At 45.8% G+C, this 19,060-nt stretch overlaps 1 protein-coding gene across 1 annotated transcript; it reads right to left on the bottom strand.

The window, feature by feature from the left end:
• Window positions 1-15,116, bottom strand: CNMD (chondromodulin). Its single transcript, XM_074859554.1, has 7 exons — window positions 15,012-15,116; window positions 14,552-14,689; window positions 11,984-12,124; window positions 9,238-9,351; window positions 6,404-6,557; window positions 4,274-4,476; window positions 1-1,887 (listed from the first exon to the last, which is right to left on the bottom strand). The coding sequence occupies exons 1-7, from the start codon at window positions 15,081-15,083 to the stop codon at window positions 1,672-1,674; spliced, it is 1,038 nt and encodes a 345-aa protein (XP_074715655.1). The 5' UTR covers window positions 15,084-15,116; the 3' UTR covers window positions 1-1,671.
• Window positions 15,117-19,060: the final 3,944 nt, after the last annotated feature.

Raw genomic sequence — 19,060 nt, 5'->3', positions numbered from 1 at the left:
CGTTTTTTAATGTATTTGTTTAATCTGCAGTAAAAAAGGAAAACTGACTTTTCTAAGCATATGAATGATGTACTTATAAAACAACATAATGATCCAAGGTAATTTTAATTTTAAAAAGCGGAAACTCAAATTTAACAGGCCTTGAAATCCCACTTCAAGAAATTTTTAATTTAAATGTTTCAAAGCAAGTCTGTTCTTCAGATTAAGTGAAGGTGAAGCTTATATTAAAAAAAGCTACAATAGAACAAAATACTGAATTCTATTCTCATTTAACACTTTGCTTTTTAGATATGCAGTTTAGCATTCCACATGAGGTTGTCTTTATTTTCTTTAAGCCACGATTATGTCAAATTAATTCCTCTTTTCTGTGTGTCACGCAGTGTTAATAACATTACTAGGCTTGCAACATCTCAAGAGCTGTTTGGTCACAAAAATGAATGCTCCAGAAAGTGAACTTTAAGAAAAATTGGACCTTTCTGTTTATAAAGCCAATGTAGATGGCTCCATAAACTCAGTGGTAGGGTTGAAGACGTGTGGTATGGATGAAGGCAGTGTAATACCTCTATCTTTGTTTTTCAAGGCTAGAAATCCAAAGTCATTCCATCTTTGTGTTTCAGCTGAGTACCTTTCTAAGAGATTTAATATGTAATAGGATCAATTCCAATAACTGCAGAGTTTGCTGAAGCAAAAAGGGTGAGGTTAGAAACCTTTTTCAATTTTTTTTCCCCTCCTTACTGGTAAGCAGTTTCTCTTGCAGGGAACGAGGTTAGCTTCAGCGAAGCTAAAGGAGCTAGCATGAATGGCTGCTATCCATGTGAAATAAAGAGGGGTTGTAATCTTGTGTCAAAAGTGTCTAGTTCAAGGATTTATAAATACAGTGGCTGTTGTAGATTCTGAAGGGTCTTGAGACTCTTTGGTCTGCAACTGCATGTAAATACTTTTGCTGTAGTAGCTGGATAGCAGATACTTGTTAGACACTACAGTGGTATCATGGATACAAGATTCTTGATGCTGGGGCTTCTTTGATGTTGGGATGTGCGAAGGGTTTTGATTTTGTGGCCACGCACATTCCCTTCCGCAGCCCCTTTTCCTGCTGTTTGTTTCCGATTTAGCACAATGTGCGCTTTCCCGTGTCTCCTGGAGCAGCTTTGTGGGAAAGGTATGCTGTAATTGGTTTATAACCATTCATAATGACCTGGCAACTCGGTATGAATAGCAATGGGGAGTAACTTAACTTGTGATTTATTTAAGTAAGCTACATGGATGAAAGGTACTCCCAAGTGTACAAGTTGAGCTTGTTGCCTAATTGGATGTAAATTTTCACATGTAGCTTGGAAAGAAAGGGTTTTGTTATGAAAGGCTAAATTTGGATTTATGAGCAAGCTTTTGGACTGCTAAACCAGTTTGTGAGCAAAGTTTAATAGTGCCTTTTTTTGGGATGTCTTAGTTTTTGAATTCAGTAAGTCCTAGTATATCCTTGTCATTTGTAAAGCTAATGGAATATTAACTTAAGATTTTTATTTACAGTTAGAATATCTGACCTTGCTTTTGGTGAGGTAACACACACTTTTATTTTAAAAGCCAGGATCAGTACTGCTTTGGTTGTAGTCTTTTGCCAGTTTGTCGTCATTGCATTCCTGCTTATTTTGTCAAGGCTCTGATTGCTTTTTCTCACACAACACCCATGATACGAGCAACCCACCAGCTGCAGGGCATGATGATTCGGCAGGCAGTACGGCAGCCTTGGTAGTTGTAAGGCCATGGGTAGTAGCCCATGAGAGGCTCGCAAATTCTCTGGCACTGTGTGTAACTTCGTCTGCATTCAATGCAGCACACACCTAGGTGATCCAGCATGGGGTCAAAAGCCATCCCTTCACCTTCCAGTTGCTGAAATGTAAAATACTAAATGTCATCCTAGTGCTCTCATTCTCAGAGAATGTAGAATATACTGATGTTCCTGTTAACCCTACAAAGGGTAAAAACTGAAATCTTGGTCTTGTTGAAGTTAACAGAGCTCCCACTGACCGACCCATGCATCTTGCTTTTTTTTTTCTTTAGTTTTGCTCTGTTTGGTAGAGGTGTAGAATTGGTTCAGTCACCCGTGTGAAATGGAAAGAAACAACAGGGAGCTCTAACTTAATTATTTTTCTTCTACAGTCCTTGCAAAAGATCCAGCAGCAGTAAACTCCCAAGTTTTAAATATTGGATGGAAAAGATTTCAAGACAGTTATCAGGGTCTTTTATGTAGATGACAATGTCTGAAGTGTATGCTGTGTTTTTAATGTTTTAATTCTTGCATTTTAATGCTTTTTACAGTATTCCCAGGAAACTATTCAGTAAGCTATTACCCTGTAGTTTTCTGAATATTTCTGCCTCGTCTTTCAGTCTGCTTTTTTTTTTTCCCCCATCTGCCACACTTAGGTGCATTGTGGACAGTGAGAATTTTGCCTGTTCTGTATCTGACAGTAAGGAGTTACATGGAGCGAGGCATGCATAAAATATGTGAAAGCAGGCTCTTACTGCTGCATTCACCCTTCAAAATTCCTTCCCTCCTTTCTGGGAAGAAAGTAACCTGGATATTCTGCTTCTGGAAACTCATTTATTCTTTTCCCATTGGTGTTATTTCAAGAAAAGCAGCTGCAAAGAGCACATGCTGGAGTAGCACTTAGCTTTTTACCTGACCATTTTTCATTCAGAAAACTAGCAGCACACTGAAATGTGAGGCACAGAAAGGTGCCATCTCTTGTCTGGGCTTGTACAGGACATTAGTGACAGCTCAGTGTTGTTTGGGCCCCCAGCGACCCATTCCCAGCACTGAGAGCAGGGAGGGTGTTGTTTCCTTGGGCAGGATTCATCATCCTTGAATTCAGATGTGAACTTCTACACCTGAGCTCATCATCCAGACTCCACTCATAGTGGGTGAAGAGAAATAGCTCTAGGGAGGATTCACTTCATCCTGCAGGAAAGACCTATAGTATAATTAACGGTCCTTTTGAATCAAATGAATTGATCTCTGAAGAAAGCTTGGATATAGGCATCCAGGCAATAACCGTTAGTGAAGGTGAATCCTGCCCTGCAGGCTGAGGGAAGTCTGGCGGCCGTATGGGACCGGACATTCTCTGCTTGGCCCCAGGGCCCTGTGGCTGGAGGAACAGACCTGTGGCAGTTGTTCTGCCACTGCCCTCCAGAGACAGGGCAGCTCAGACTCTGTGGATGTGGTCACATTAGTAGCTGTGAGGAGAAGTTACATTCCAGTGCTGCTGCTGTTTTACTGACCTCATGAGAGAGTCGATTTAGATCCACTTTATTTGGAGTGATTAATTTAAGTTTAATTAAGGGATGTCAACTCGGCAGAATGCTGTCACAGTATAATGATCTCCTGCTGTTGCATAAATGTCAAGTCAAAGCTGGGACTTATTTCTAAAGCAGGAGGCATTTATCTTGTGACAGTGTTGTATTAAAATGACTTACTCCTGCTGCACCAAATGGTGGGTATAAATTGTCTGGCGCTGGTGCAGTAGACTGGAAGGTGCCTACTGTACAGTCAGTTTTCCTGCAGCGCGCCAAAGGTGTTGGGACACAGCGGGGCGGCTCCTGTGCTCTTTCTGTGGGCTGCTTCGTCTCAAAGAGTGAGAACAAGTTTTGCGATAGTTATCCTCCACCCACTGTTGCTGTCTCTAAACAGGTTCTCCTCCATGAATTGCGTGCTAGACTAGGGCTGTCTACTCTGATAGAGAAGAGGCTGAGAAAACAGATTTATTCGGCCTAACCCAGATCTCTCTGCAACCAGACACTACTACGGCTTTCCTCTGTAGTAGTCGCTTCTGATACTAATTTCTATTTGAGGGCAAAGTATGTTTCTAGCTACTGGACTCCTCCTTACATTATCAGTGATGGGGTTCAGCTGTCTGATCAAGACCAGCTTTGGCTTGTTTTCAGAAGGTGTTATCCCTGTCAGATCTCTCTAGTGCTGCTTCCGTATGGACCTGGAAACCCTGAAAAGCAACTTGGCATCAACTTGCCTTAATCTTGCCACCTCCAAGTACTTGAGCTTGTTTCAGACTGAAGTCTAATGAAAACTGGGATGAGGGAGGGAGAAGAGGACTGAGGGAAGACTGTTTTGAGCTTATTAAGTGTTTTACAAGTCTGTAATTTCAGTGAAAAGCTGAACAGGCAAAGATTGTGCAGCTAAAAAAAAGACAAACCCCACACCCACCATATTACCTGTCTACAACAGTCTCAGACTCTGAAAGATTACAGTGCAAATACTTACATTATATGGGTTGTCTGGATTAAGCGTTTGATCAGTTTCTTGTCCCATTGGCCTGGTTTCATTAGACTGGTCATCAAGCTCTTGAGTCAGCTGCGTAGTAGGCGACCTGGTGTTTACTTCTTCAGTAGCAGCTTCCAAGTCTTCCGTATCAAAGTTTGATTCTGATTGACGTTTGTTTCTCTTCATTTCTCTCCTTTGGTTATCTGAAGAATAATCATGAGAAGATAATCTTATCTTCAGCATGTCCTTGTATTTATCCACATATTATCTAAGATTTCAGTGATTTCTTTAAATATTAAAAAAAGGGGGAGGGCAGGGGGCAGAGGGAAAGATGAAACTGTGTGGTTGCAAACTTGATGAGCATCCCCATGGGAGTTGCTTGCCTTCCTGTGTTATATCTGCAGCTGATGCCAGTCCAAAGGGGTGTGAGATTGCCTTTTTTGCCCCTCCCTCTTCCTCCCCTTGAGGCAAAACAGGTGTGAGAAGATTTATTGAGGTTTTTTGACCCACCCTGTGGTCACTGATGTTAACTCAGCAACAGTTGCTAATGCTAGAAAGACAAGTCATACGCATCTTGCTTTTTTTTAAAGTGCTTTTGTGACAGACTGGTGCCCTGCTTCCAAGGGCAGCTGGTGAACCTGGTGGAAACAGCTTCTGAACAGCTTTGATACTCCTCTTTTGTTTCCCAATGGGATATGCAAGGACATGAAAAAAGTGGAAAATATTGGCAGTTTGGATCCACAGGTGCTCTAAAATGTGGTGGTTAGTTTTGTTTGTTTGTTTGGCTGAACATGAGCCAGCAGTGTGCCCAGGTGGCCAAGAAGGCCAATGACATCCTGGCTTGCATCAGAAATAGCGTGGCCAGCAGGGACAGGGAAGGGATCTTACCCCTGTACTCGGCACTGGTGAGGCTGCACCTCGATTACTGTGTTCAGTTTTGGGCCCCTCACTACAAAAAGGACATTGAATTACTTGAGTGTGTCCAGAGAAGGGCAACGAAGCTGGTGAAGGGTCTGGAGCACATGTCGTAAGAGGAGCGGCTGAGGGAACTGGGGTTGTTTAGTCTGGAGAAGAGGAGGCTGAGGGGAGACCTCATCACCCTCTACAGCTACCTGAAAGGAGGTTGCAGAGAGCTGGGGATGAGTCTCTTTAACCAAGTAATAAGTGATAGGACAAGAGGGAATGGCCTCAAGTTGTGCCAGGGAAGGTTTAGACTAGATATTAGGAAGCATTTCTTTATAGAATGGGTTGTTAGGCATTGGAATGGGCTGCCCAGGGCAGTGGTGGAGTCCCCATCCCTGGAGGTGTTTAAGAGTCGGGTTGACGTAACGCTGAGGGATATGGTGTAGTTGAGAACGGTCAGTGTTAGGTTAATGGTTGGACTAGACGATCTTCAAGGTCTTTTCCAACCTAGATGATTCTGTGATTCTGTTTGTTTTCCCCATCTCTGAGTGTTCTAATATTAATTGGACCAAGGAGGATTAAATCTTTTCAAGCCTTCTCCTCTCCTCCCAGGCCTGGAAGTCACTTGGAGAAGTTGCCATCTCCCTGGTGACTCCTGAACACCTTTGCTAAGCTTGGCTCTGGGTGATGGAAGTACTTGAGTCCTGGGACTGCCCCCAGGACCTCATAAACTTCATCCACCAGCTGCCTGGCTAAAGCATCTCGTCTGTCCACTCCACTGAAGTCCTCTGGAGAAGTGGGGTGCGAAACAGGACAGGCTGTGGTCCCAGGAGCTTGAGCTTGATATTCCCCAACTCTTGGCCAAGTATAGTGTTCCTGCTACCTGGTGTCATCTGCCTAAATGTTTTGGGGGCTAGTTTAAGCCGTTGTCTTGTACTTCTGTAGAAGGAGGCTGACCTCTCTGGGAATGTTTCACCTCAAAGTCACCCATGTGGGCTATGTAAATTGTCTGAGGAAATACAAGTATGGAAAATGTCTAGTAAGTGTGGATAAACTCCAAACCTGCAATCTCGGCACCAACCCATAAGGGCTTGGGAAGGCAGGCTGGGCAAGGGAGGAAAGGATCCTGATTTCCCAGATGTGCAAGTCTCCATGGCAAACCTGATTTGCGGAAGGCATTTAGATGAAGGAAGAGATAACATACTTTTCAAATAAAAGAAGTGTTACCTTTGGGATATGTTGGTCGCAGCCAGAAAATTGGAAGATCCCCGCAAAGCTCTAAAATTTTGGGGCTTAGGAAACTGTTATGCTTGATAGGCTCGTCTGCAGCCACCCAGATAAGAGAGTTTTCGTCAAATCTCACAGGCATGATTTCATCTTCCTGCAAATTGAAGACCATAAATCCTTTGCTGCTCATTGAACAGTCATGTGCCTGCTTGCTGTTAATTCTTGAGCATCAAACTGTATAATCATCCACTGCAGCTAATACCGAACATCCTTGTATTTCATGAATGTGAACGGATTGTACTGAGCCAAAGCCTGAGTGAAGGTTGCCACCACTGAAATGAATGGCAAAACTACTGTGAGCTTTGCTGGGGCTGAGATGTCACCTGTCTCTCTCGGAAGGCTTTTGCCCCATGTAAAGGACTAGGTGTCAGAGGTCTTTCAGCCCAAATCACCAGATTTTCGTGTGGCAGAAACTGTAAAGGTTTACCACCTTCAGCAAAGCAGCAATGAAATACACCAGCTAAAACCAGGACCATAATCTTTTATCGTGCCCCATTCTCATTTGATGTAGTGCCAAAATATAACTATATTTACAATGGGGGAGAAGGGGGGGAATCTTGCTCAGAAGTTTTAGAGAGGATTATAGCTTGAGAACTGCTCCAGCTTCCAGTTTTAACTCAACGTGATCAGTCTGATTAAAGGTCTCTTTTGGTAAAAGCAATTCAATTGACCAAAAGCTTGAAGTGTGAGTTAAAGGAGCCTGCCTTTTTGAAGTATACCCTGCAGGTTTTTGGTTCATATCTTCAAAGTAATGTAGGAAAATGCCAGTGATTGATTCTTTAAAGTTGTTAGTTCAAAGTATTATTTTACATAAAATGTGTAAGTATTTTATAGCAACAGTGAAATATTAAAAGAAAACCAACTTTTGAATCATGAAAACCAGTATGATTTCAAAGTTAAAATTCTAAATTGCTTCCATAAAAGTCATCAAAACTTGTTATATAACTGACTAGATCAATTTATTCTGTCTAGTTGTTGTTCCTTTAGTGTGTTTATTGATTTCTTTTGTAGGTCTCAAGTCATCTAAGTTCACTATCCAATCTGCCTAGTGAGAAGTGCTCTTTATTTATAGTCTCCCACTTAAAGTTTTATCAGCATCAGAAGTATCTGAATCTAGTTTTCAGAAAAAAAAAGTATCCTTTGTTTCTGTTTGAGTTGATCCTGACTTGTGATCAGGCAGAGTTTGGGTATCTATAAAAGCTTATTTTAATCAATCATTTTTATTAGGCAGTGTTGGTTGTGATACATGCTGTAAGAAAATGGCATATGCATACTTTCTCCTAAATACGTGTATATCAGAGAGAGGACTTGCCCTAGAAAAATAAATACTACTTTGCCATTCCCATCGTACATCTAACCTGTGAAGCTGAGCAACAGGGAACAGTTAATATCCCAGCGGTAGCATTAAGTTGGCTGCTTCTCGTGGCCTCAGTGCATACGATTTATTGCAGTGGTTGTGTAGGTAATGCATCTCTGGAGAAGATGCACAGAAAACAGGACAAGGAAATAGGTTTACTGTAGCCAGGTAGAAGATTAGAAATAACTTTTTGAGTATTTTAGGATAATATCTTCAGGACTGTGACTTCATTTTCACAAAAAGATGAAAAATTGAAACCTTGACTTTAGGCAATAGTGCTAAATGAAGAGAAGCAGCTCAGCCTGCCTTTAAAATAAGGCAAGGTGGGAAAGATGTAGGTCCCTGCCTGCAATTTGGGCAAGAATCTCTTCCCCATCATGGGGAAAACCCTACCAACTTCAGGGGCCTTTAGCATGGCTGGTGCCTTGCTGACTTGGATTTAGAGAGACCTTTTCCCCCTTCATTTTAAAGCAGATGTTCAGTAATCACAGCACCACTGCAGGAAGGTGCAGCCTTACTAGTGTCTCTCTCCCAGCTAATTGTATCTGCTTTTAATTTCTTGGGATTGGAGCAAACCCAGGGAAAGGGGTTGTGAATCTCCTGTGCTCTCCTGCCAGCATCCAGGCTCAGCCATACACAAGTTACTAGGGCCACTCCTGTGTGAGCGATGGTTTTAGGGTCTGAGCTCTGGGAAACCCAGGCTTTGCGCACATAAAGCGATAGGCTTTTTTCCAAATGTGAGGTAATGAGAGGTTCTGGCAGTATCTGGGTGAGAACTGGAGTTTTTGTGGTGGTGTGATGTGGATTCCACAAAATTTAGTTAACACAATGTCCTAAAATGAAGTCTGATGCTGTCTAAGAAGGCAAATTCTTAATTTTTTTAAACTATTATTTTTTTCTGACTTAGCTGAATTTTTGCAGTAATGTTTTCCACAATTTCCCTTTATTGACTGTTTCAGAGGACTTGACTGATGAAGTCCCTGCTTCTGCTCAAGATGTTGATAGAAATCTCCTGGGATCTACCACAACCCCTCTTTGCATTGACTAAAACAGCTGCTTCTTCCATGCTCTCCCTTACAGCCTTGTGCACAGCCTGATCTCAGTCAGATGCTCTTATCACTGAGGTCTCCTATGGAATTGGTAGAAATGGTTTCTGGCTTCCCCCACTTGCTAATCTGCAGCCTCTTATGATGCCGCTGGACACAGAGACACGTCTGACACCGATCTTGCTTTTCTTACCTTTCAGGGACCCCTCGCAATCAGTCAATGAACCCTCAACTACCCTACCCTTCCCGCAACAACTCTACCACTGTCCACAGTGGCTTTCAAATGTCATTTTTATTTGTATTTAAAAATCACTTTAAGATCCTCTCTATACAAAGATTTGTTTAAAAAAATTAAACAAATTACCCCTTACCAACTCTGACGAGAGGCTCGCTTTAGTCATAGCATCAACTTCAGGGACGTGAGCTTTTGGCTGAGCTTTGATGTAACACTTTTCTCCTTCAGCAAAACGGATTCCAGTTATACCCTGCAAAAGCAGAAGGAAGGGGGTTGTGCGCAGCCCTCCAGCTCCCCACCACCCCCAAGAAAGCACTCAAGCTCTGCTAAAATTGCCACCGAATTTTCAGTCTGAAGGTTAAATCGCATTTAAAACCAGATGCAATAAAACTCTCTTCCCTCATCATTTTAGCCTTATAGTTTTGGTCAAATGGGTCTAGAAGTTTTTGCTTGATTTCTGAAAGATGGGGGTGTTTTATATAAGTGCTTCCATGCCTGCTGTAGGCTACTTGAAGTAGCTCTGTTAAGGAATTAGTTGACACAATTTGAACTGTAATTTAGCACCTAACGTAGGCAGCCTCGAAACTGTGTTAGCTGGTGGTGCGGTACCCTTATGACACAGATTTACAAAAATACAGGGGCAGCTTGGTCCAATTTATAGACATAAGTAGCTGTGACAGCAAGGGGAAGCTCGTGATTGGGAATTTGGTGCAGAAATCTGCGTGTGGGACTTCCTTCATCTGGCCTACAAGGGTGAAATGCAGTTGCCTAAACTATGGATGTCTGGTTTTAAGCAAGAGAAAGGGTGTCCCAGCAGCTCCACAGGGCTACAGGTCTCCTGCAAGTCCTGGGTTGTACCTGCAAGCCCTGTGCCAGCACTTTAGGCACATATGGCACAGAAACCTTGTCTGTAGTTTCAGTGTTTCTGCTGTAGGTTTTTGGGTACCCATAAAAGACCTCTCATGTTACTGATTTAGATACCTCGTTGCAGATGGCAAAACTTTTTTTTTTTAATAGGGTTGCACAAGCTCCATTCAACCGCCTAAATACAATTATCTAGTGCTATTTGAGGTGTGCTGGTTTTCTGCCTAGCCTCTAGCTGCCAGGACAGGGGGGCATGGGTGTCATCACGACCCCTCTTACCTGCCTTGTACGGGCTTCATGGATGCCTTGGGCATCTCATGCAGCTTGAGATGGACAGCACAGAGGCACCTGAGTCTTGTCCTGTGTGCCTGCAAGTCCTGTACAGTTGGACAGACACCCATCAAAACAAAATTACTAAAGCAGTAAGAGAGGGGATGGCAGTGCAGGGATGGGTGCACAAGGGAATGAGACTCTGTGGTGCACCGAGCATGATAGGAGTATCCTAATATTGCCAAATCCAAGTCTTCACTGACCGTGCAATCATTCAAGCGGTGCCAGTCAATCCAAAGCTGCTGATGTAAATACTTGGCTGTTAGAAGCGCATCTCTTCAATTTCTCTCTCCTTTATGTGCATTCTTGGCTCAAAAACCAACTGGCAGCATCCCTTTGCTCTCGCTGAGCCTGTCCCTGGCGTGCTCTAATTACAAGTGGGCACCATCCCTGTGAGGTCCCTTTAGCTGCTTGGTGATGGGAGCTGATTTCTGACCTGGCTGTGACAGGCGATGGCTTACCAGCAGCACACACAGAGGCAATATGAATTCAGCATCTCTCTGGTGGGCTGATGCTTTTGTGCAGATGTGGGAAATGCAAAGGCAAATGCGAAGAGCTTGTTGTGGGTGCTCCTATTCAGCTAACTAATAGTGTTGCTATGGTGATGTTAACAAGAGTTTTGTAAAGGCTGAACCGCAGCTGTTGGGAAAGTTGGGGTCCTGGGTCTCCTGGTGTGGATTTGTTTGTACTTGCTAAGAAGCCAAGGAGCTGAATTTTCTTGCCTTTTTAGATTCAGCAAGGGGAAGGTGGCTGCTCCAGAAGCCCAGGGTAAGTCTTGTTAGCAGCAGCAGCATCTTTACTTTAGGTGCTGCTTTGACTTACAAAGGACTTAATGCTGAAGTGTTTCACACCTGACAACATTAATTGCAGGATCTGGACCCTGTAAATCTGCAACATCATGTGCCTTTAGTAGCTCAGAGGTGGTACAGCTCAGTGAACCGCTTCTATCTGAGCTGTAGAGCTCTGCTGAAATTCAGCATCTGTTAGTTCAGGCTCTGTGCTGAGCATCCACAGCCAAGCTGCTGGAGTACCCAAATGTGTTTTCTGTCATCCCAAGTGGCCCAGCACCGTGCGTTTGGTGCACAGATGCATAAGCTATGCTAAATGTCTCCATCCTCTCCCCTGGGGATGAACCCAGGCCAAGCCATGGAGAGCAGCTCCCATCCTTGATGTCAGGGCAGAGCAAGCTGCCTGGGTCCAGCGCTGTACAGTGGTCTCTCCTTGGTGTCTACTTGGTTTACTGTGTGGACCCTATGCTCCTAAAGCAGTGATGTTTTGGGGAGGGGGAAGTGGTTTTTCCAGTTCGAATCATATGAAATCCTGCAAGGGCTGTGTCACAGCCTGCCAGAACATTTTTCTAGCAAGACCCCAAGGGCATATGTTGTAGCTCTGTTCAATGGTTTGAAAATGCTAAGTGTTATGTGGAGCCAAACCTGATGCAACCTAATCCATACTGCTTCCCGGAGTGGGATCTGGCACGGCCTATCCCCAAAAGGCACTTAGACTTTGTTTTGGAGGAAACTGCCTGTCTCACAGTGAAAGCAAGCCAGGAGAGCAAGGATGTTTGTGTGGATAGTTGGGGGCTGGAACTGGAGACCGACTGGGCAGAGAAGTTGGGGCAGGGCAGGGTATCCTTAGAGTCCAGCGCTGGAGCATGTTACATGACAGACAAGGGTGGCAGTACTTACAATCTGAAAATCATGAACTTCAACAGCCTCTTCACTCCCACTTCCAGTTTTGAATGTTTCTAAGTTGTTTCCAGCATCTATTTCCATTGATCCGTCTTGTACTTTTCCATTAATGCTCATAGTATAGTGAACATTGTACACCTGGAATCGATAAAAGAGCAGTAGCACAGGTCAGTAATTGCTTATTGCCTTCCTCCTACACCAGGCGATGGGTCATTCTGACTGTCACATCCCTATTCAGGTCCTAACTTTTATTTCTGTAGGCATTTTGATAACCCTCCAACAACCAACACCACACTACTGCAAGGCAGATGGTGGAGCACGTTGCCCAGGTAAGTTGTGCAGTCTCCGTCCTTGGAAGTTTCCAAGGTCCAACTGGATAAAGCCCTGAGCAACCGGTTCTGCCCCCACAGCTGCTCTGAGCAGCAGGGACTAGAGACCTTCTGAGGTCCCTCCTCAAGGGAGTACTCTGTTTTACTTGAAAAACAGTGTGGGGTGAGTCCACATCCAGGCTGACTCCAGCTTAAAAACCTTCTTCTAGGTCATATTTTAGGAATCGCTTCTTATGCTGGCATGATTCCCAAAGGAGAGCAGGAGTGAACATCCTGCTTTGAAGGAGGCCAACCCCTATTTATCTCTTAGGATGTTCTGCTGAGGTGCAGGAAAACAGGTTTCTCTTGAATATGAACATGCTTCCCAGCTTGTAATGGATGTGAACTTTGTTTAAATTGGATGTGAAGTTGTATAGACTCGTATTTTCCTTGTCAGCGTATTTCTTCTTATCCTATTTTCAATGAGGAAAGCTGCAGTGTGGTTTGTATTTGCTGGGGGACCACAATCTGTAAAGGGGTTTTGCGATTCTCTCATGCAGCTCTGCTAAAAGTGCTGCACAAGCAGCTTACTTTTGGTCTTAAAAAAGCCTTACAGCATTTTAATGAAAAATTTACACTGACAGCTAGAGACAAATTTCTTCTTCTCTCACCTTCACTCAGGAAAGTCTAAGGTGCTAAAGATTTATGGTTCCTCAGTTATACAGATTCAGTCCCCTATTCTTCACTGTCTAGGACTCCTGCTGAACGTGGTCCATAAAACCAGACCAATGTACATGGTCTCTCCTCCTAGGGGCTGAGACACAGTTGAGACTTTGTTACCCCTGTCAGTAATGTCAGAATTTAAAGATTTAAAATAAAAATGCTAATTAAAAAAAGCCTTAAATTTTTTTATGAGTGATGCTAAATGTGATTTTTACAGTTGCTTCCTAAACATTTGCAAGTCAAGTGTAGCTTTCTGAGTTTGAAGGCAGCTTGCAAAAAATAACTCTAAGCTTTCCTAGTGTCTTTACCTGGAGATCAACTTGGAAGCTTAATGACAACTATGAATGTGACACATTTCACAAAGCAGAATTTAGATGACAGGAGCAATCAAAAAAAGGAAACTTTGTCCTGTGCTCCGCAGATGCACCCACCCCCTCAGAGCTGAATGCGCCTTACCCCTTCCCTGCCTACTTACCCGTTCAGGTCCCTCTCCCTTTTCAAAAGCCTACAGAAGCAGATGGCTCTTAAAGCGCATCCTGGAGGTCAGCAGCGTGCCCTGTCTTTTTGGTGTAAAACCTTGTACTTTCTGATGATCTGAATGATTCCTACGTGCACGGGTGTATCTCACCGGGGAACCTCTGCTCTAGCTGCTGGGATTCGCACAAAGGTCTCCTTGATGGTGGCTGGCGTGTGGCTGGAGGCGGTACAAAATTTCTTCCAAAGTAAATTCAAGGACACTAATTGCACTTGTGGAGCAAGCTGATTCACATGTGCACCATCATGTTTCAAATGTGTTTTAAACCAAAATCTTATGTATACAGAAAGAAAAGTTAATATATAAACATGTTCTAATGTGCTGAAGTTTGATTCTTAAACTGAGCAGTAGCTTCTCAGTTTTGGTCTTTGCATACAGGGTTTTTCATGTAGCCCAGAAAGTGTAAATAATAAAACTTATCATGACTTTAAAAATTGTTCCACAGCTGCTAACCATAAACACCTCTGTGTACACACAGTCATACGAACCACCAGAGTGAAATAATGGTGCCTGTTAATGGGTTAAATATAGCATTACATATTTGAGGGTCCAGGTAGAATCTGGACCAAGAATGCAGATGATGTGAAAAAGGCATTTACACATTTCAATGCTTTTTTTGTCCTGGGAGCTGGAGTTTGCCCAGGATCTGAATCCCCGGGGACTTGTTGGGGTTTGAGTTCGCTGAGGATTTGCAAGCAGAAATCAATGTAGCGTCTGTGCTTTCAAAGATATGTTTCGTGTTCATTAATAAATGTGCTTCCAGGAGGCTCCATCCAAACGGCCAGTAAAGATAATGATTATGAGTTAGTTTCTTAGGGGTTGTTTGGGGTTTTTTTTTGTGGATTTTTTTTTTGAAAGCATGCTAAAAAAATAAAGATCTGCTTAAAGACCTCTTTATCGATCTCGCAAGAAGAGTTTCCAGCCTGTGCCCTTCCTTACGTGCAGCCAGCTCGCCCCCCGCCCCCCCCGATGCGAGGATGCGCTCCAGGCTCGGCTCACCTGCCGCTCGGTGGCTTTCCAGAAGTAGAAGGCGCCGATGGCCCCGGCCAGCAGCAGGAGGGCTCCGGCGATCAGCACCGCTGCACCCGCCTTCAGCAGCCGCCCCGGCCCGGGGGGCGCCGCCGCCGCCGCGTACGCCTGCGGAGAGCGGGGTGCTGGTGCGGGACAGGGACCCCCCGGGCCGGGAGAGCCTCCGCCCCCCAGCACGGCGGGGACCCCCGTTCGGGCCCCCACCCGGCCCCGGTCCCGTCCTGACCCTCCGTTCCGCCGCGTCCCGGTCCTGACCCGGCCCGACCCGATCCGTTCGGTCCTGATCCGATCCGACCCGACCCAGCCTGATCCCACCCGACCCCTTTTGTTCCGATCCGACCCGTCCTAACCCGACCCATCCATCCCGGCCCGCCCCGGCCCGCTCGGTCCCGTCCCGTCCCGTCCCGCCCCGGCGCCCGGCAGCACTCACGGGGGGCAGGCACTGCTCCACATCGTCGGGCCCCGCTCGGGCGATCGGCACCTTCTCGGAGCCCTCTGCCATGGCTGCCGCGGGAGGGAGAGCTGCCCCGGGCTCCTCTACCGCCCCGCTCCCGGCCCCGGCCCCGTGCCCGGCCCCGGCCCCGACGGGGGGGCAGCACCGCCCCGGCCCGCCCCGGCCCCGGCCGGCGGGGAGGCGGCACCGGCCAGGCCCCGACGGGAGGGCAGGACCGCCCCCGGCCCGGGCACAATGAGCCCCTTGAGCTGCCCAGCAGCCGTCGGAGCTCCCCGAGGCTGTGACCCCCTGTAGCTGCCCCGTCCCCCCCATCCCATCCCGTCCCGTCCCGTCCCATCCATCCCATCCCATCCCGTCCGGTCCGATTCCGTTCCCGGGGCTTGTCTCCAGCTTTAGAGACGGGGAAGTCAGGGGCATATAGAGGGTACACACACACACATATCCCCCCCATGCTATTGCGGAGAGAAGAGGTGCCCCAGCAGACAGACGGTCGTCGTAAAAAGCAGCTTTTAAAATAGAACAGCATTTTAACTGCTTTTTTACACTTGCCACAGGAATTCACAGACGCTGGAGCTGACAAGCTGCTGTTCGGTGACTGCTCTGCAAAACACCTCAATGCGTGGCACACGCAAACAGCCCTGCCTCCAGCTGAGCCCCGTGTCGAGCCTGGGCGCAGCCTGGGAAGCGGAGCAGCGAGCCCAGGCCTGGCACAGGATCAGCGGAGGCAAAGTGCGGGGGGGAAGTAATTTCATCTTTTCATTTTAAAATGTCACGGATACCTTGCGTCCTGACCTCTAAAGTGGACGCATGCCTGGGATTTCTTCCATTTCCTTGTCACTCAGGATGCTGTTGGTTTTTTGAGCATCTAAAGTACAGTGGGATCATAGAGGAATTTGTGTTGGAAGGGATGTTCATCTGCATCTGTTTGTTCATTCTAATATTGTACATAAGAAGCTTTTAAGGGCTACAACTGGCTATGTGTGGCTGTCCGTGTGTCCATCAGCATCCGTGTTTCATGCACCACAGGGATGATCCATGCGTGTGTCTGTGTGCACTCTTTGATGCTGGAGAATGAACAGTCAGTGCTGGACCCCTTTGGGGCTGTGACATTATCAAACACAGAGCAGAGTATCATTTGTAAGGTTGGAAGCAGAGAAAAAAAATATCAACTGCACAAAACCCTGCTCTGCCCTGCCCTGCTTGCTCAGTGGCCCAGCTCCTGTTACCCAGACAGGCAATGACACTGGGGTGGGGGCTGTTAAAGTGGGGAGACCCTGCCACGTGGGGCCCCATCTCTCTCTGGAGGAGCACCTACAGTAACCAGCCCTGCCATAGCAATTTTTTTTTTTTCAAAGTATGCATCTCCGTTCATATTTCTCTTCCCCTCTCTTCTCCATTCTGCTTGTCTGGCAGGTCTATGTCTCCTTGCTCAGTTGTTGCACACTACTGACATGTCCCCCATCTTAAACCTTCTGGGGTCTTGACAGCAGAGGCCAGCTGATGACCCTGTCCCACGAGGCTCATCCCAGCTCTGTGTGCCCTCAAGAGGCAGGTTTGGCCTCTGCAGTTGATTTCCTGCACTTGCCTCTCCTCTGCGCCCCACTGCAAAAATCTGTCTTGTTTTTCATGTCTAAATCCCCTCACTGACATCACCAATAGCTTAAAAACCATCATCAAGCAACACAAAAGTGGAAAAAACTTGTCTGTTTGGCTGATTGCCTTGCATCCGCGTGCTTGCAGACCAAATCCCAGACACAAGATCCCTGTTTTCCTTCCCTTCAACCCAAATTCATCCTTCCCGTCGATTACTGTTGTTAACAATCAGACCTTTAACAAAAATTTAACAGGCATAGTTGCTGCCGAAAATAAACACAATCACAGCTCATTAAATCAAAAGCGAAGCCTACTGTGCAACTTCCTAAACTAGGGCATATTCTAGCCTGCTCTAGAATGATATACTGTTGTAGGTTGGGGCTAATAATAAGATTATGATCCTCTTCATTAGCAAGTATTTTGTTACACCAAAAATCTCGTGAATGGATATGTCTATCTTGGCAAAATGTGAGAATCCCAGCCTTTGATCTCAAACTTCCATTTAGCATCGCTGCTTTAAAAAGACAGATTTATTTTAAGGCCCCTGAGCTTGTCTCCCATGGGAAAACGTGCCAGGGAGGGAGTGCTTGCCCAGGAAGAGCTGCTGCTCGCTGGGGTTTGGCCTGTTTGAGCTGCTTCGCTGCGACTGAGGTGGGGGAGCTGCTGTCCCCCCATCCTGGTACTCATCAGAGTGCCCAATGACTCCTTCCCCGGGGTGCGAATGGAAGGACAGAGGGAGGCTGCGCTATTTTGGCTAGCAAAAGGGCAGCTGAGGGTCTTGAGGAGGAGTGTTAGCAAACACACTATCGGTGCAAGAAATAATAGGGGTAATTAATACATCTGTGCTGGATATTTGAGAAGGTATCTTCACTCCAGGTGCTGTGTGGTGAAGTGCAATATCACCCCTGGGAACAAAGAGGATGGGGTGGGAGGGCCCACCCCCACCCTTCTGATGGGGCAGCGGTGGCCCTGGCAGGTTTGGCTTGGGCAGACTCCTGCCATCCCAAACAGTGGTGCCAGCCATGAGTCGATCCGCAGGGATGGGTGCCCAGCTGCTGGTCCTTGGTGGGCTGGGGTGTGAGATGGGTCCTGCTCGTGAGGGGAGGTGTGGGTGGGAGAACTGGTCCTTTGGGAGGGAGCTGTTCTGCCCAAACCCTGGGAGAGAAGCTGTGCAGCACTTCCTCCTCAAGTCAAAGTGCAAATCCTCTGAGTAATCCTTCAAACATATTTTTCTCATGCAGGGAACAATCCCAGATATTTTTTTTGTTTCCAACTCAGAGCATCACTCCCTCTTCTTTTGTTCCATGGGCAGAGGAAGAGCAGCATGAAATTTCAAGCAGACAGAGGAGAAAAAAAATGTTCCTGTTATACGATTTGCAGCTTACCACCTCTAGTTAACCCCTATGCTCATGCTTTGCCTTTTATGTAGGCACATATCTGTTTTCCTCGGATGGTGTGGGGAGCACATATTCTGCTATTTGATTGATTAGGTGACAAGAGAGAAGACAGGATTTTTTTAGAGAGATGCAAATCCATACAAACAGCTCAGCATTCAGCAGCTCCAGACACTCGCTGCGGAGCGCAAAGATGAGTGCGACAGCCAGTGTTTGCAGGGCTTAGGACAAAAAAAACGTGACTTGCCTTTCACCAGCTGAATTCTTCATTTGCAATAAAGATGACGATGATACTAGTGTCTGAGCTCAGTCTCCTCTCTAAATAACATGTGTGTGCTCAGCTGGATTAAGCCAACTTCTGAGACTAGAAATCATAATAACAGTCTTTTACAGGACAGCCTTTCTGGTCGTCTAATACTATTATCCTCTGGGCTGAAAAGCATTCCAGAGTACTTGGCGTGCTACAATGAATGTGAGGTTGCTTAGCTGATAGTACTGGCTTGTCTCAAGGAAGCACATTTTCTCATTATTTTTCAGTTTAAAGAAAAAGTTTAGAAGGAGAAATGGAAATATTAAAAATGAGAAAGATTTGGTGATGCTGTGTGCCTTTCTGTAAGTCTCTCATGGTGTCTTATGAATTTCATCTTCATTTTCTAAGTGTTCCAAATAGTTATTTGAACTCTGTGATGGCCTGAACAGAAATTTGTGAGGGCTACTGAGACCAGGCACCTGATTCACTGCTCTGCTTTTCCATGGGTTTACACCACCACAGCACAGTGCTGATTTGACTCCAACTTACTTGATGTCTCTTCAAAATAATCAAAGTCCTTTGGGGAAAGAAGTCCCACGGAAAAAGAAAATCCTGGCTTTGGTATTGTGGTGGGTTGACCTTGGCTGGATGCCAGGTGCCCACCAAGCCACTCTATCACTCCCCTCCTCAGCTGGACAGGGGAGAGAAAATAAAATGAAAGGCTCATGGGTTGAGATAAGGACAGGGAGAGATCACTCACCAATTACCATCACTGGCAAAACAGACTC

Source organism: Strix uralensis, chromosome 2 (genome assembly GCF_047716275.1).
Source record: "Strix uralensis isolate ZFMK-TIS-50842 chromosome 2, bStrUra1, whole genome shotgun sequence".
In the NCBI taxonomy this organism is placed as follows: Eukaryota; Metazoa; Chordata; class Aves; order Strigiformes; family Strigidae; genus Strix; species Strix uralensis.
Note: the sequence above shows the minus strand (reverse complement) of the source record. Positions and strands in the feature narration are given on the sequence as shown.

Excerpts from the sequence above, each read along its gene's own strand:
- CNMD (XM_074859554.1), bottom strand. The coding sequence starts at position 15,083 with ATGGCAGAGGGCTCCGAGAAGGTGCCGATCGCCCGAGCGGGGCCCGAC. Across the intron at positions 14,690-15,011 it reads TGGAGCAGTGCCTGCCCCCC|GCGTACGCGGCGGCGGCGGC; the intron begins GTGAGTGCTGCC and ends CGCTCTCCGCAG. Across the intron at positions 4,477-6,403 it reads GCGACCAACATATCCCAAAG|ATAACCAAAGGAGAGAAATG; the intron begins GTAACACTTCTT and ends ATTATTCTTCAG.